The sequence below is a fragment of the Anomaloglossus baeobatrachus genome, chromosome 4 (genome assembly GCF_048569485.1).
Source record: "Anomaloglossus baeobatrachus isolate aAnoBae1 chromosome 4, aAnoBae1.hap1, whole genome shotgun sequence".
In the NCBI taxonomy this organism is placed as follows: domain Eukaryota; kingdom Metazoa; phylum Chordata; class Amphibia; order Anura; family Aromobatidae; genus Anomaloglossus; species Anomaloglossus baeobatrachus.
The window spans coordinates 703,197,970-703,213,916 of record NC_134356.1 but is presented as its reverse complement, the minus strand read 5'-3'; the positions used below and the strand labels follow the sequence as shown (position 1 = coordinate 703,213,916).

General features: G+C 48.6%; 1 protein-coding gene across 2 annotated transcripts in view; it reads left to right on the top strand.

The window, feature by feature from the left end:
• Positions 1-15,947, top strand: part of NLGN2 (neuroligin 2) — a 214,415-nt gene that overhangs the window by 114,054 nt on the left and 84,414 nt on the right. Inside the window, exon 2 of one of the 2 annotated variants that reach the window (XM_075346760.1) lies at positions 8,128-8,184. The exons of the other annotated variant lie outside the window; for it this stretch is intronic. Coding sequence (XP_075202875.1) covers positions 8,128-8,184 — 57 coding nt within the window. The remainder of the gene's footprint in view (positions 1-8,127; positions 8,185-15,947) is intronic. 2 annotated transcript variants of the gene reach the window in all.

Here is a 15,947-nt window from a genome sequence, read left to right as displayed (position 1 = left end):
TTACATCCTAGAGGTACGACTCAAGTGTCTGCCAAAATCAAGGATAGGAGACAAGTGCAGGAAGAAAGGTGAAACGTCTGGTGCAAAGGGTGTCAGAAGGAGAATGGATCTGATGAGACTGTTAAGGGACGCGAGGAATGATCAGGGTGGGTGACATAGTTAGACACAGGACCGAGGACGTGAAGAGCAGTACCCGAGTGGATGACGTAACTCAGAGAGTCAGGGAGACGTTGAGTATGGTGGACATCAGGGATGAGGGGGCAGAGGGGAGATGTCGGAGTTCAGGCCAGAATCTGGTGTAAGATGGAGACAGGTGGTAGGTGGAGGAAGACTAAAGGTCCAGAGAACAGGTGAAGGTAAGTGCGGACGTGGACCCCACATCTCAGATCCCAGAATACCCTGGGAAGAATGACGGTTCAGTCAATGATCCGTGCTCAGGTCCCCTGATGATGCAGATCACAAATGTCACATTAGAAATGGCGCAATATGTCGCACAGACACTAATGGTTCAGGTGCTACACCGAACACAACCACTCAACAGGTGCAACCGCTCTGACCTGATGCGGGAGGCCGGCCATCCCCGGGAGTAGAAATCAGGCCCACGCGTCAGGAACTCTGCCAGAAGTGACCGGCGCCAAAAAGCAGTATTTCATAAATATGGCCTAGATACAGGTGGTAACACAAACCGTACCTGCCCAAAATACAACGTCCACGTCTGCACCCGACATGTGACCTATAGAGCTATAGGGGGAGTGACCGAACATAAGCAAGAAGTTACATAGGGTCATAAGGCGGAGATATCAGGAGTTATGGGAGGGGGTTACATAGAATAATAGGCGGAGTAATGGGAGGGGTTACATAGTATAATGGGTTGAGTTATGGGAGGGGGTTACATAGAATAATGGGCGGAGTAATGGGAAGGGTTACATAGTATTATGGGTGGAGTTATGGGAGGGGGTTACATAGAATAATGGGTGGAGTTATGGGAGGGGGTTACATAGTATAATGGGCGGAGTAATGGGAGGGGTTACATATTATCATGGGCGGAGTTATGGGAGGGTTACATAGAATAATGGGTGGAGTAATGGGAGGGGTTACCGTACATAGTGTAATGGGCAGAGTTATGGAAGGGGTTACACAGAATAATGGGTGGAGTAATGAGAGGGGTTTCATAGAATAATGGGCGGAGTTATAGGAGGGGTCACATAGAATAATGGGTTCGGTAATGGGAGGGGTTACATGGTATAATAGGTGGAGTTATGTGAGGGGTTACATAGTGTAATGGACAGAGTTATGGGAGGGGTTACATAAAATAATAGGTGGGGTAATGAGAGGGGTTACATAGAATAATGGGCGGCGTTATAGAAGGGGTCACATAGAATAATGGGTGTGGTAATGGGAGGGGTTACATGGTATAATGGGTGGAGTTATGTGAGGGGTTACATAGTGTAATGGACAGAGTTATGGGAGGGGTTACATAAAATAATAGGTGGGGTAATGAGAGGGGTTACATAGAATAATGGGCGGAGTTATAGGAGGGGTCACATAGAATAATGGGTTCGGTAATGGGAGGGGTTACATGGTATAATAGGTGGAGTTATGTGAGGGGTTACATAGTGTAATGGACAGAGTTATGGGAGGGGTTACACAGAATAATGGGTGGAGTAATGAGAGGGGTTTCATAGAATAATGGGCGGCGTTATAGAAGGGGTCACATAGAATAATGGGTGTGGTAATGGGAGGGGTTACATGGTATAATGGGTGGAGTTATGTGAGGGGTTACATAGTGTAATGGCCAGAGTTATGGGAGGGGGTTACATAAAATAATAGGTGGGGTAATGAGAGGGGTTACATAGAACAATGGGGGGAGTAATGAGAGGGGTTACATAGAATAACGAGCTGAGTTATGGGATTGGTTACATAGAATAATAGCCGGAGTTATGGTAGGGGTTACATAGTATAATGGGCGGAGTTATGGAAGAGGGTTACATAGTATAATGGTATGACTTATGAGAGGGGGTTATATAGTATAATAGCAAGAGTTATGGAAGGGGGGTTACATAGAATAATGGGCGGCGTTGTAGGAGGAGTAATATGGAACAATGGGTGCAGTTATGGGAGGGGTTACATAGAATAATAGGAGGAGTTATGGGAGGGGTTAGATAGAGTAATAGGAGGAGTTATGTGAGGGGATATACAGATTAATAGGAGGAGTTATGGACTATAGTAGGGGGAGTTCTTCACACTAATGGGAGGAGTTATGAGCTGTAGTAGTAGGAGTTCTGCACAGTAATGAGTGGGGTTATGGACAGTTGTAGGAGTAGTTATGGATAGTAGTGGGAGGAGCTTTTTGCTGTAAGAGGAGGAGGTCTGCACAGTAATGGGAGGAGTTCTGCACAGTAATGGGAGGAGTTCTGCACAGTAATGAAAGGAAATCTGCACAGTAATGGGAGGAGTTCTGAACAGTAATGGGAGGAGTTCTGCACAGTAATGGGAGGAGTTCTGCACAGTAATGGCAGGAGTTCTGCACAGTAATGGAAGGAGTTCTGAACAGTAATGGGAGGAGTTCTGCACAGTAATGGGAGGAGTTCTGCACAGTAATGAGAGGAGTTTTTCACAGTAATGGGAGGAGTTCTGCACAGTAGTGGGAGGAGTTCTGCACAGTAATGGGAGGAGTTCTACACAGTAGTAGGAGGAATTCTGCACAGTAGTAGTAGGAGTTCTTCTAAGTAGTGGGAGTTCTGCACAGCAGTGGGAGGAGTTCTTCACAGTAGTAGGAGGAGTTCTGCAGAGTAGTAGTAGGAGTTCTTCTCAGTAGTGGGAGAAGTTCTGCACAGCAGTGGGAGGAGTTCTGCACAGTAGTAGGAGGAGTTCTGCACAGTAGTAGGAGGAATTCTGCACAGTAGTGGGAGGAGTTCTCAGTAGTGGGAGAAGTTCTGCACAGCAGTGGGAGGAGTTCTGCACAGTAGTAAAAATTCTGCACAGTAGTAGGAGGAATTCTGAACAGTAGTGGGAGGAGTTCAGCACAGTAGTGGGAGGAGTTCAGCACAGTAGTGGGAGGAGATCAGCACAGAAGTAGGAGGAGTTCTGCACAGTAATAGGAGGAATTCTACACAGTAGTAGGAGGAGTTCTGCACAGTAGTAGGAGGAATTCTGCACAGTAGTGGGAGAAGTTCTGCACAGTAGTAGGAGGAGTTCTGCACAGCAGTGGGAGGAGTTCTGAACAGTAGTAGGAGGAATTCTGCACAGTAGTGGGAGAAGTTCTGCACAGTAGTAGGAGGAGTTCTGCACAGCAGTGGGAGGAGTTGTGCACAGTAGTGGGAGGAGTTCTGCACAGTAGTGGGAGGAGTTCAGCACAGTAGTAGGAGTTCTGCACACTAGTAGGAGGAATTCTGCACAGTAGTGGGAGGAGTTCAGCACAGAAGTAGGAGGAGTTCTGCACAGTAGTGGGAGTAGATCAGCACAGAAGTAGGAGGAGTTCTGCACAGTAGTGGGAGGAGATCAGCACAGAAGTAGGAGGAGTTCTGCATAGTAGTAGGAGGAATTCTGCCCAGTAGTGGAAGGAGTTCAGCACAGTAGTGGGAGGAGTTCAGCACAGTAGTGGGAGGATTTCAGCACAGTAGTGGGAAGAGTTCTGCACAGCAGTGGGAGGGGTTCTGCACAGTAGTGGGAGGGGTTGTGCACAGTAGTGGGAGGAGTTGTGCACAGTAGTAGGAGGAATTCTGCACAGTAGTAAGAGGAGTTCTGCACAGCAGTGGGAGGAGTTCAGCAGAGAAGTAGGAGCAGTTCTGCACAGCAGTGGGAGGAGTTGTGCACAGTAGTGGGAGGAGTGCTGCACAGTAGTGGGAGGAGTTCAGCACAGTAGTAGTAGGAGTTCTGCACAGTAGTAGGAGGAGTTCTGTACAGCAGTGGGAGGAGTTGTGCACAGTAGTGGGAGGAGTGCTGCACAGTAGTGGGAGGAGTTCAGCACAGTAGTAGTAGGAATTCTGCACAGTAGTGGGAGGAGTTCAGCACAGAAGTAGGAGGAGTTCTGCACAGTAGTGGGAGTAGATCAGCACAGAAGTAGGAGGAGTTCTGCACAGTAGTGGGAGGAGATCAGCACAGAAGTAGGAGGAGTTCTGCATAGTAGTAGGAGGAATTCTGCTCAGTAGTGGGAGGAGTTCAGCACAGTAGTGGGAGGAGTTCAGCACAGTAGTGGGAGGATTTCAGCACAGTAGTGGGAAGAGTTCTGCACAGCAGTGGGAGGGGTTCTGCACAGTAGTGGGAGGGGTTGTGCACAGTAGTGGGAGGAGTTGTGCACAGTAGTAGGAGGAATTCTGCACAGTAGTAAGAGGAGTTCTGCACAGCAGTGGGAGGAGTTCAGCAGAGAAGTAGGAGCAGTTCTGCACAGCAGTGGGAGGAGTTGTGCACAGTAGTGGGAGGAGTGCTGCACAGTAGTGGGAGGAGTTCAGCACAGTAGTAGTAGGAGTTCTGCACAGTAGTAGGAGGAGTTCTGTACAGCAGTGGGAGGAGTTCTGCACAGTAGTAGGAGGAATTCTGCACAGCAGTGGAAGGAGATCAGCACAGAAGTAGGAGGAGTTCTGCACAGTAGTAGGAGGAATTCTGCACAGTAGTAGGAGGAATTCTGCACAGTAGTAGGAGGAGTTCTGCACAGTAGTAGGAGGAATTCTGCACAGTAATGGGAGGAGTTCAGCACAGTAGTGGGAGGAGTTCAGCACAGTAGTGAAAGGAGATCAGCACAGAAGTAGGAGGAGTTCTGCACAGTAGTAGGAGGAATTCTGCACAGTAGTAGGAGGAGTTCTGCACAGTAATAGGAGGAGTTCTGCACAGTAGTGGGAGGAGTTCTCAGTAGTGGGAGAAGTTCTGCACAGTAGTAGGAGGAGTTCTGTACAGTAGTGGGAGGAGTTCTGCACAGTAGTAGGAGGAGTTCTGCACAGTAGGAGGAATTCTGCACAGTAGTGGGAGGAGTTCAGCACAGTAGGGGGAGGAGTTGAGCACAGTAGTGGGAGGAGTTCAGCACAGTAGTGGGAGGAGATCAGCACAGAAGTAGGAGGAGTTCTGCACAGTAGTAGGAGTTCTGCACAGTAGTAGGAGTTCTGCACAGTAGTAGGAGGAATTCTGCACAGTAGTGGGAGGAGTTCAGCACAGTAGTGGGAGGAGTTCAGCACAGTAGTGGGAGGAGTTCAGCACAGTAGTGGGAGGAGTTCTGCACAGCAGTGGGAGGAGTTCTGCACAGCAGTGGGAGGAGTTCTGCACAGTAGTGGGAGGAGTTGTGCATAGTAGTGGGATGAGTTCTGCACAGTAATGGGAGGAGTTCTGCACAGTAATGGGAGGAGTTCTGAACAGTAATGGGAGGAGTTCTGCACAGTAATGGGAGGAGTTCTGCACAGTAATGGGAGGAGTTCTGAACAGTAACGGGAGGAGTTCTGCACAGTAATGGGAGGAGTTATGCACAGTAGTGGGAGGAATTCTGCACAGTAGTGGGAGGAGTTCAGCACAGTAGTGGGAGGAGTTCAGCACAGTAGTGGGAGGAGTTCAGCAGAGAAGTAGGAGTTCTGCAGCAGTGGGAGGAGTTGTGCATAGTAGTGGGAGGAGTTGTGCACAGTAGTGGGAGGAGTTGTGCACAGTAGTAAGAGGAATTCTGCACAGTAGTAGGAGTTGTGTACAGCAGTGGGAGGAGTTCAGAAGAGAAGTAGGAGGAGTTCTGCACAGCAGTGGGAGGAGTTCTGCACAGTAGTAGGAGGAGTTGTGCACAGTAGTGAGAGGAGTTCAGCACAGTAGTAGTAAGAGTACTGCACAGTAGTAGGAGGAGCTGTGCTCAGTAGTAGGAGGAATTGTGCACAGTAGTAGGAGGAATTCTGCACAGTAGTAGAAGGAATTCTGCACAGTAGTAGGAGAAGTTCTGCACAGTAGTAGGAGGAATTCTGCACAGTAGTGGGAGGAGTTTAGCACAGTAGTGGGAGGAGTTCAGCACAGCAGTGGGAGGAGATCAGCACAGAAGTAGGAGGAGTTCTGCACAGTAGTAGGAGGAATTCTGCACAGTAGTAGGAGGAGTTCTGCACAGTAGTAGGAGGAATTCTGCACAGTAGTAGGAGGAGTTCTGCACAGTAGTAGGAGGAGTTCTGCACAGTAGTAGAAGGAATTCTGCACAGTAGTAGGAGGAGTTCTGCACAGTAGTAGGAGGAATTCTGCACAGTAGTAGGAGGAGTTCTGCACAGTAGTAGGAGGAGTTATGCACAGCAGTGGGAGGAGTTCTGCACAGTAGTAGGAGTTCTGCACAGTAGTAGGAGGAATTCTGCACAGTAGTGGGAGGAGTTCAGCACAGTAGTGGGAGGAGTTCAGCACAGTAGTCGTAGGAGTTCAGCACAGTAGTGGGAGGAGATCAGCACAGAAGTAGGAGGAGTTCTGCACAGTAGTAGGAGGAGTTTTCCACAGTAGTAGGAGGAATTCTGCACAGTAGTGGGAGGAGTTCAGCACAGTAGTGGGAGGAGTTTAGCACAGTAGTGGGAGGAGTTTAGCACAGTAGTGGGAGGAGTTAAGCACAGTAGTGGGAGGAGTTCAGCAGAGAAGTAGGAGAAGTTCTGCACAGCAGTGGGAGGAGTTCTGCACAGTAGTGGGAGGAGTTGTGCATAGTAGTGGGAGGAGTTCTGCACAGTAGTGGGAGGAGTTGTGCACAGTAGTAGGAGGAATTCTACACAGTAGTAGGAGGAGTTCTGCACAGCAGTGGGAGGAGTTCAGCAGAGAAGTAGGAGGAGTTCTGCACAGCAGTGGGAGGAGTTGTGCACAGTAGTGGGAGGAGTTCTGCACAGTAGGGGGAGGAGTTCAGCACAGTAGTAGTAGGAGTTCTGCACAGTAGTAGGAGGAGTTCTGCACAGCAGTGGGAGGAGTTCTGCACAGTAGTAGGAGGATGCACAGTAGTGAGAGGAGTTCAGCACAGTAGTAGTAAGAGTACTGCACAGTAGGAGGAGCTGTGCTCATTAGTAGTAGGAATTGTGCACAGTTGTGGGAGGAGTTCTGCACAGTAGTGGGAGGAGTTGTGGATAGTAGTATGAGCAGTTCGGCACAGAAGTAGGAGTTCTGCACAGTAGTGGGAGGAGTCCAGCACAGAAGTGGGAGGAGTTCTGCACAGTAGTAGGAGGAGTTCTGCACAGTAGTAGGAGGAGTTCAGCACAGTAGTAGGAGGAGCTGGGTATAGTAGTAGTAGGAGTTCTGCACAGTAGGAGGAGGAGTTTTTCACAGTAGTGGGAGGAGTTCTGCACAGTAGTGGGAGGAGTTCAGCACAGAAGTAGGAGGAGTTCAGCACAGTAGTGGGAGGAGTTCAGCACAGTAGTAGGAGGAGTTCAGCACAGAAGTAGGAGGAGTTCTGCACAGTAGTGGGAGGAGTTCAGCACAGTAGTGGGAGGAGTTCAGCACAGAATTAGGAGGAGTTCTGCACAGCAGTGGGAGGATTTCTGCACAGAAGTAGGAGGAGTTCTGCACAGTAGTAGGAGGAGTTCTGCACAGCAGTGGGAGGAGTTCTGCACAGTAGTAGGAGGAGTTCTGCACAGCAGTGGGAGGAGTTCTGCACAGCAGTGGGAGGAGTTCTGCACAGTAGTGGGAGGAGTTCTGCACAGTAGTGGGAGGAGTTTTGCACAGTAGTGGGAGGAGTTCAGCACAGAAGTAGGAGGAGTTCTGCACAGTAGTGGGAGGAGTTCTTCCAGACAGTGAGCCGGAGTGGTGGGGGACGTGAGGGCACAGACTCGTGTTTGTGACGTCTTTGCTCTTTTTCTGATCTCCTCAGTGACTGAGGTTTTTTGCGTTTTGGTTGGCCCTTAGCTTCTCCAGGACGTCGCCCCCTCAGCTTCTCCAGGACGTCGCCCCTCAGCTTCCCCTCCCGCTGTCATTGTACCCTATACACTTGCTTTTTGTTTTTGGTAATTAGAGCAGATGTTGAAAAGAAATGTTTTTGGTGATCTTTTCTTGAACCTATTTTTTTTCTTTCTCTCTTTCCCCCTTTCTCTCTCTCCCTCGGTTATTTTTTTATCTTTTTCTTTTTTTTCATCTTTTTTTCTTTTCTTTTTTTCTTATTATATTTTTTCTTTTTTTTTTCTTTTTTTATATATATATTTTTTTCGCCTTGACCTCCAGGTCCCCTTTCCAAATCTCGGGAGGACTCCAGAAAGTCTCAGCACACTGCAGATGAAGGTAGATCTCACAGTCTTTTCTTGATTCAATTTTTCTTCCTTCTTTTTTTGGGGCATTTTGCATGTTGTTTCACTTTTCTTGATGAATTAGCCTCTGTCTGTGTATTGCTGGAGGATGCTGTGCCGTGCTGTGTACGTGTGAGCGGGGAGAGAGGGGTTAACGTTCTATGCACAAATGTCTCTTATTTGCTCATGAGTTGACTCATCCTCCTATGAGGTCCGAACGCGTCGGCTGCAGAGTGCGACTGCTTAAGTCCATCCATTGCCTAAAGTCTCCAACAACCCCGCCAAAATCCGGCAACTCCGTGGGACGAGCCTCAGTTATGTCGCTGGTCTGAGCCAGACTGTACTGAGTATCGTCATATAACCGGACAGCGGTGTGTGGAGCTTTCCATTAACCTCAAGACTATTCACTATCACCATAATTTAAGACATCTTCCGGGTATCATCCGCCAGTCACTGAAATTCAGGTGCGAATAAAGCCTGAGTGCAGCTCCATTAGGGAGCAGAAGTGATGTGGTTATGGAGAGTACAGAAGCCGAGCCAGCCCGACAAAGGAGACAGAGGATGGCGGCCACTTCTCCTGGAGGTTACACCACAGGGTCACTGCAGAAGGTAGATGAGATCAGGTGGAGGAGCAGTGCGGGACGTTCAGGGTTGGTGGACGATTAGAAGACCTCTTATATGGTTCTGTCCTACAGATTACTGAGCGCCGATCCATGGTAGAAGACCTGCCGATCAGCGCTCCTTACAATTCCATTACACGGTCATCTCCAATTGACCATCGATCTTCCACCTACAGTTTTCATGTTCTTTAACCATGAGGTATGTGACCACACAGGATACGTTTTACGGCTGATCCCTCTCAAGCTTTGCTAGGCACGGCCTGTGTGGAGCGACGAGTCTACGATCGACCTGCTGTAGACTTCAGGATATGAAGACAGAAAAATGTAAAAGTTTCCAGCTCCTTAAAATTCCACTTTTATCCAAAAATGGTTAAAACAATGAATCCATATTGTGATCCCAAGCAGCATGATTCAAACCCTCGCAGACATTCTTTGTCAGAGCTACATTAAGGTGAGCTGGTTCACACCAACGAACTTCTATATGTCAAAAAAATGAACCAACTTATAGGACAATCAATAGCAGGTGCATGAGGGGCAAAGAGCAAGGGATAGGCTTGAGAGAAGGCTGGTGAATGTTGGAGCTGAGGTGGGGGGGGGCAGAAGACATTGGGGAGATGAGACAGAAGACTGGAGAAGCTCAGGCAGATCAGCAGAGGAGCGAAGCTCAATGAATGGTGGAGCGGTGGTGTGAGATCAAAAATAGCTCTGATATATGGAGATGAATAGTGGAGCTTAGGTATGTGACTGCTGGAACTGAGGTAGGGGGCCAGAAGACATTGGGGAGATGAGACAGAACGCTGGAGAAGCTCAGGTAGATGAGCAGAGAAGCTGAGCTCGATAAATGGCAGAGCGGTGGTGTGAGACCAAAAATAGCTCTGATATAGGGAGATGAATGGTGGCATTGTGGTAGGTGAGTGGTGGAGCTCAGGAAGGTGAGCGGTGGAGCTGAAGTTAGTGAGTGGTGTAGCTGAGGTGGGGAGCAGAAGACATTGAGAAGATGAGATAGAAGACTGCAGAAACTCAGGTAGATGAGCAAAAGAGCAAAGCTCAATGAATGGCAAAGCGGTGGTGTGAGATGAAAAATAGCTCTGATATATGGAGATGAATGGTGGAGCTTAGGTATGGGACTGTTGGAGCTGAAGTGGGGAGGCAGAAGACATTGGTAAGATGAGATAGAAGACTGAAGAAGCTCAGGTAGATGAGCAGAGGAGCTGAGCTCAATGAATGGCGCAACGGTGGTGTGAGATAGAAAAAAGCTTTGATGTAAGGAGATAAATGAGTTATAGTAGGTGAGTGGTGGAACTGAGGTAAGTGAGTGGTGGAGTTGTGGAAGGTGAATAGTGGAGTTTAGGTATGTGAGTGGTGGAGCTGAGGTGGGGGGCAGAATATGTTGGGAGATGACATAGGAGACTGGAGAAGCTCAGGTAGATAAGCAGAGGAGCTAAACTTGATGAATGGAGGAGTGGTGATGTGAGATAAAAATAGCTTTGATATGGGGAGATGAATAGTTGTGGTAGGTGAGTGGTGGAGCTGAGGAAGGTGAATGGTGGAGCTGAGGAAGGTGAATGGTGGAGCTGAGGAAGGTGAATGGTGGAGCTGAGGTGGGGGGACAGAAGATGTTGGGGAGATGAGATAGAAAGCTGCAGAGGCTCATAAATACATAAGCTGAGCTCAATGATGGTGGAACGGTGGTGTGAGCTCAAAAATAGCTCTGATATAGGGAGATGAATGGTGGAGCTTATATACGTGAGTGGTGGAGTTTTGGTGAGGTGTGGGCGCAGAAGACGTTGGAAAGATGACATAGAAGACTGGAGAAGCTCAGGCAGATAAGCAGAGGAGCTGAACTCGATGAATAGAGGAGTGGTGGAGTGAGATCAAAAATAGCTTTGATATGGGGAGATGAATAGCGTTATGGTAGGTGAGTGGTGGAGCTGAGGTGGGGGGACAGAAGCTCATTTAGATAAACAGAGCAGCTGAGCTCCATGATGGCGGAGCGGTAGTGTGAGATCAAAAGCAGCTCTGATATAGGGACATAAATGGTGGAGTTATGGTAGGTGGGTGGTGGAGCTGAGGTGAGGTGTCAGAAGATGTTGGGGAGATGAGATAGAAGACTGCAGAATCTCAGGCAGATGAATAGAGGAGCTGAGCTCGATGAATGGCAGAGCGGTATTGCAGCTGAGGTAACCGAGTGGGGGAGTTGTGGTAGGTTAGTGGTGTAGCTGAGGTAGGTGAGTGGAGGAGCTGAGGTAGGTGAGTGGTGGAGCTAAAGTAGGTGAGTGGTGGAGTTGTCTTAGGTGAGTGTTAGAGCTAACGTCGGTGAGTGGTGGAACTTAGGTGAGTGATAGAGCTGACGTCGGTGAGGGGTGGAACCTAGGTATGTGAGTGGTGCAGCTGAGGTAGGTGAGTGATGGAGTTGTAGTAGTTGAGGAGCTGAGATAGATGAGTGGTGCAGCTGAGCTAGGTGAGTGATGGAGTTGTAGTAGGTGAGTTGTGGAGCTGAGATAGGTGAGTGGTGGAGCTGAGGTAGGTAAGTGGTGGAGTTGTAGTAGGTGAGTGGTGGAGCTCAGGCAGGTGTGGTGGAGTTGGGATAGGTGGGTGGTGGAGCTGAGGCAGATTAGTGGTGGAGTTGTAGTAGGTGAGTGGTGGACGCCTTGAAGTGTGGAGCTATGAGATTCCGCATTATGACATAGGATGTGTGTGTAGACAATGGACGTCTTCAGTGGCTGAAGAGCGGAGTACGAACAGTGAGCAGTTCTAATTTGAGGTGAAGAAATAAAAAACAGCTTTGGGACTAAGACTAATATTATTGGTTGAAGTTCGGCAAGGAGAAAACCTTGGAGCAAATCTGACAGTATGGCCGGATGGAGAACATCCTGAACCAATGGAGTATGGAGTCACAAGCTCTCTGAGATGTATGGTGAGGTCAGTGCCGAGCAGGAGCTGCAGCTCACAGTGGAGACACTTGGTCCCGTTGTAGGACACTCTTGGGTCAGCTGTATCCACAGAAGGAGGTGTCCAGTGACGGTCGGCCGTATTAGGACAATGGGTCGGATCCTGCGGATGGTCTGGTAGACGACAATGGATCTTATTACCGACCCTCATTTTGCGTCACTCCTGGATTCTCATGGATTGTACTTGGTGTAAGTGACCTTGATGATCTCTGGTTTCCCGATATCTCAACACTCCCAGATATCCATGAATGTTCCGTGCCCTGTCCTGTGGTGTCCTACTCCGCAATGGAAATCATTCATGTTTCATTTTGTTGCTCCACAACTGGGACAATGGTTCGATATGAAAGGAGACGCCTGATTTCGGTGATGGAGCAGAACTATCATCAGATGCTAGGACACAACGTATTTGCCCTTGAGTGTCGACTACTTGTCGTTGGTGTTGTTCCTCACTGTGGTCTTGGAGAAGAATTCTGAGATCCACACTTTAAAGATAAATATGGAGCAGATCAGAGCCAGTGACTTTTTAATGGGAGACTTTTCTGGACAGAAGGTGGTCAGACCTGGAGCTGTGCTTTGAGCGACAGACACAATGACACATAAGAAATAAGATAAAAGCGATGGGATTAAAGAGAGTGAAAAGGAAGGAAGAGAAAGTGGAGAAGACTGTGATGATGATGATAATGAGGAGTGAGGCTTGCAGGAGTGACAGCTGCTGCCCCCCCCCCTTCCTCGTTAAGGCTTCTGACTAATTAATCCTCTCAAATTACAGCATGATTAATTAGACCTCAGTTACCATGGAAAAAGGAGCAGAACATTTCAGGCCGATGGCTGAGAATGGGTTAAAAGAACATCTTCCGCTTCTCATTCTCTTTCAAGCCCAGAGAAATGCTCTTCAGGCGGAGCTGTAAGAAGCAACACACTGCATTACATTGGGTGAGAGAAGGCTGAACACAGAGGCATGCTCTGCAGAAAATGGAGGCAATATGGAGATATGCAAGCCATGATAATAAGGGAACTGGAACGTTTCAAACACCTGTGCAGTCCACTGCGATGATGGTCAATGAAGGCTCAACCACAGAAGGTGAAGACCAGATGACCAGAGCTACAGCCAGACCATAGGCTAAAATGTCCCACAGCTAGAACATGAGGGGAAAGGCCCTACAGCTAGAACATGGAGGAAAAGGCCCTACAGAAAGACCAAGGGAAAATGGTCCTACAATCAGACAGTGGGGGAAAAGGCCCTACAGCTAGAACATGGGAGAAAAGGCCCTACAGAAAAACCAAAGGAAAATAGTCCTACAATCAGACAGTGAGGGAAAAGGCCCTACAGCTATGACATGGGAGTGTTGGGAGAAAAGGCCCTACAGAAACACCAAGGGAAAAAGGCCCTACAATCAGACAATGGGGGAAAAGGCCCTACAGATAGAACATGGGAGAAAAGGCCCTATAGCTAGAACCAGGAGAAAAAGACCCTACAGATAGACCAAGGGAAAAAGGCCTTACAACCAGACAGTGGGGGAAAAGGCCCTACAGCTAGAACATTTGAGAAAAGGCCCTACAGAAACACCAAGGGAAAAAGGCCCTACAATCAGACAATGGGGGGAAAAGCCCTACAGCTAGAACATGGGAGAAAAGGCCCTACAGATAGACCAAGTGAAAAAGGCCTTACAATCAGAAAGGGGGGAAAATACCCCACAGCTAGACCATGGGGAAAAGGCCCTTACAACCAGGCCATAGGAGAAAAGGCCCTAGAACTAGAACATGGGGAAAAGGCCCTACAGAAAGACCAAAGGGAAAAGTCTCCACAGGTAGTACATGAGGGGAAAGGCCCCACAGCTAGAAAAAGGGGGAAAAGGCCCTACAGCTAGAACAAGAGGGAACAGGCCCTACAGCTAGAACATAGGGGAAAAGGTCCTACAGAAAGACCAAAGGAAAAAGGCCCTACAATCAGACAATTGAGGAAAAGGCCCTACAGCTAGAACATAAGGGAAAAGGTCCTACAGAAAGACCAAAGGAAAAAGGCCCTACAATCAGAGAATTGAGGAAAAGGCCCTACAGCTAGAACATGGGGAAAAGGCCCTACAGAAAGACCAAAGGGAAAAGTCTCCACAGCTAGTACATGGGGGAAAAGGCCCTACAGCTAGAACATAAGGGAAAAGGTCCTACAGAAAGACCAAAGGAAAAAGGCCCTACAATCAGACAATTGAGGAAAAGGCCCTACAGCTAGAACATGGGGAAAAGGCCCTACAGAAAGACCAAAGGGAAAAGTCTCCACAGCTAGTACATGGGGGAAAAGCCCTACAACTAGAACATAAGGGAAAAGGTCCTACAGAAAGACCAAAGAAAAAAGGCCCTACAATCAGACAATGGAGGAAAAGGCCCTACAGCTAGAACATGGGGAAAAGGCCCTACAGAAAGACCAAAGGGAAAAGTCTCCACAGCTAGTACATGGGGGAAAAGGCCCTACAGCTAGAACATAGGAGGAAAGGCCCTACAATCAGACCATAGAAGAAAAGGCCCTACAACTAGAACATGGGGAAAAGGCCCTACTGAAAGACCAAGGGAAAAAGGCTCTACAACCAGAGCATAGGAGAAAAGGCCCTACAACTAGAACATGGGGAAAAGCCCTACAGAAAGACCAAAGGGAAAAGTCTCCACAGCTAAAACAAGGGGGGAAATGCCCTACAGCTAGAACATAGGAGGAAAGGCCCTACAACTAGAACATAATGGAAAAGGTCCTACAGAAAGACCAAGGGAAAAAGGTCCTACAATCAGACAATGGAGGAAAAGGCCCTACAGCTAGAACATGAGGAAAAGGCCCTACAGAAAGACAAAAGGGAAAGCCTCCACAGTTAGTACATGGGCGGAAAGGTCCTACAGCTAGAACAAGGGGGAAAAGGCCCTACAGCTAGAACATGAGGAAAAGGCCCTACAGAAAGACCAAAGGGAAAGCCTCCACAGTTTGTACATGGGCGGAAAGGCCCTACAGCTAGAACAAGGGGGAAAAGGCCCTACAGCTAGAACAAGAGGGAAAAGTCCCTACAGCTAGAACATAGGGGGAAAGGCCCTACAGCTAGAACAAGAGGGAAAAGTCCCTACAGCTAGAACATAAGGGAAAAGGCCCTACAGAAAGACCAAGGGGAAAAGGCCCTACAACCAGACAATGGGTGAAAAGGCCCTACAGCTAGAACATGGGGGGGGAAAGGCCCGACACCTAGAACATGGGGGAAAAGGCCCTACAACCAGACCATAGGAGAAAAAGGCACTACAATCAGACAGTGGGGGAAAAGGTCCTACAACTAGATCAAGGGGCAAAAGGCCCTACAGAAAGACCAAGGGAAAAAGGCCCTACAATCAGACAGGGTGGGAAGGCTCTACAACTAGAACAAGGGGGAAAGGCCATGCAGCTAGACCATGGGGAAAAGGCCCTACAGCTAGACCATGGGGAAAAGGCTCTACAGCCAGACCAAGGGTAAAAGGCCCCACAACCAGACCATAGGGGAAAAGGCCCTACTGAAAGACCAAGGGAAAAAGGCTCTGCAACCAGAGCATAGGAGAAAATGCCCTACAACTAGAACATGGGGAAAAGGCCCTGCAGAAAGACCAAAGGGAAAAGTCTCCACAGCTAGTACATGGGGGAAAAGGCCCTACAGCTAGAACAAGGGGGAAAAGGCCCTACAGCTAGAACAAGAGGGAAAAGGCCCTACAGCTAGAACATAGGGGGAAAGGCCCTACAACTAGAACATAAGGGAAAAGGTCCTACAGAAAGACTAATGGGGAAAGACCCTACAATCAGACAATGGAGGAAAGGGCCCTACAGCTTGAACATGGGGGAAAAGGCCCTACAGAAAGACCAAGTGAAAAAGGCTCTACAACCAGACCATAGGAGAAAAGGGCCTACAACTAGAACATGGGGAAAAGGCCCTACAGAAAGACCAAAGGGAAAGCCTCCACAGTTAGTACATGGGGGGAAAGGCCTTACAGCTAGAACAAGAGGAAAAAGTCCCTAAAGCTAGAACATAGGATGACAGCCCTACAGCTAGAACATAAGGGAAAAGGCCCTACAGCAGGACCATGGGGAAAAGGCCCTGCAGTCAGACCATGGAGAAAAGGCCCTGCAGCCAGACCATGGGGAAAAGGCCCTACAGGCAGACCATGGGGAAAAGGCCCTACAGGAAGACCATGGG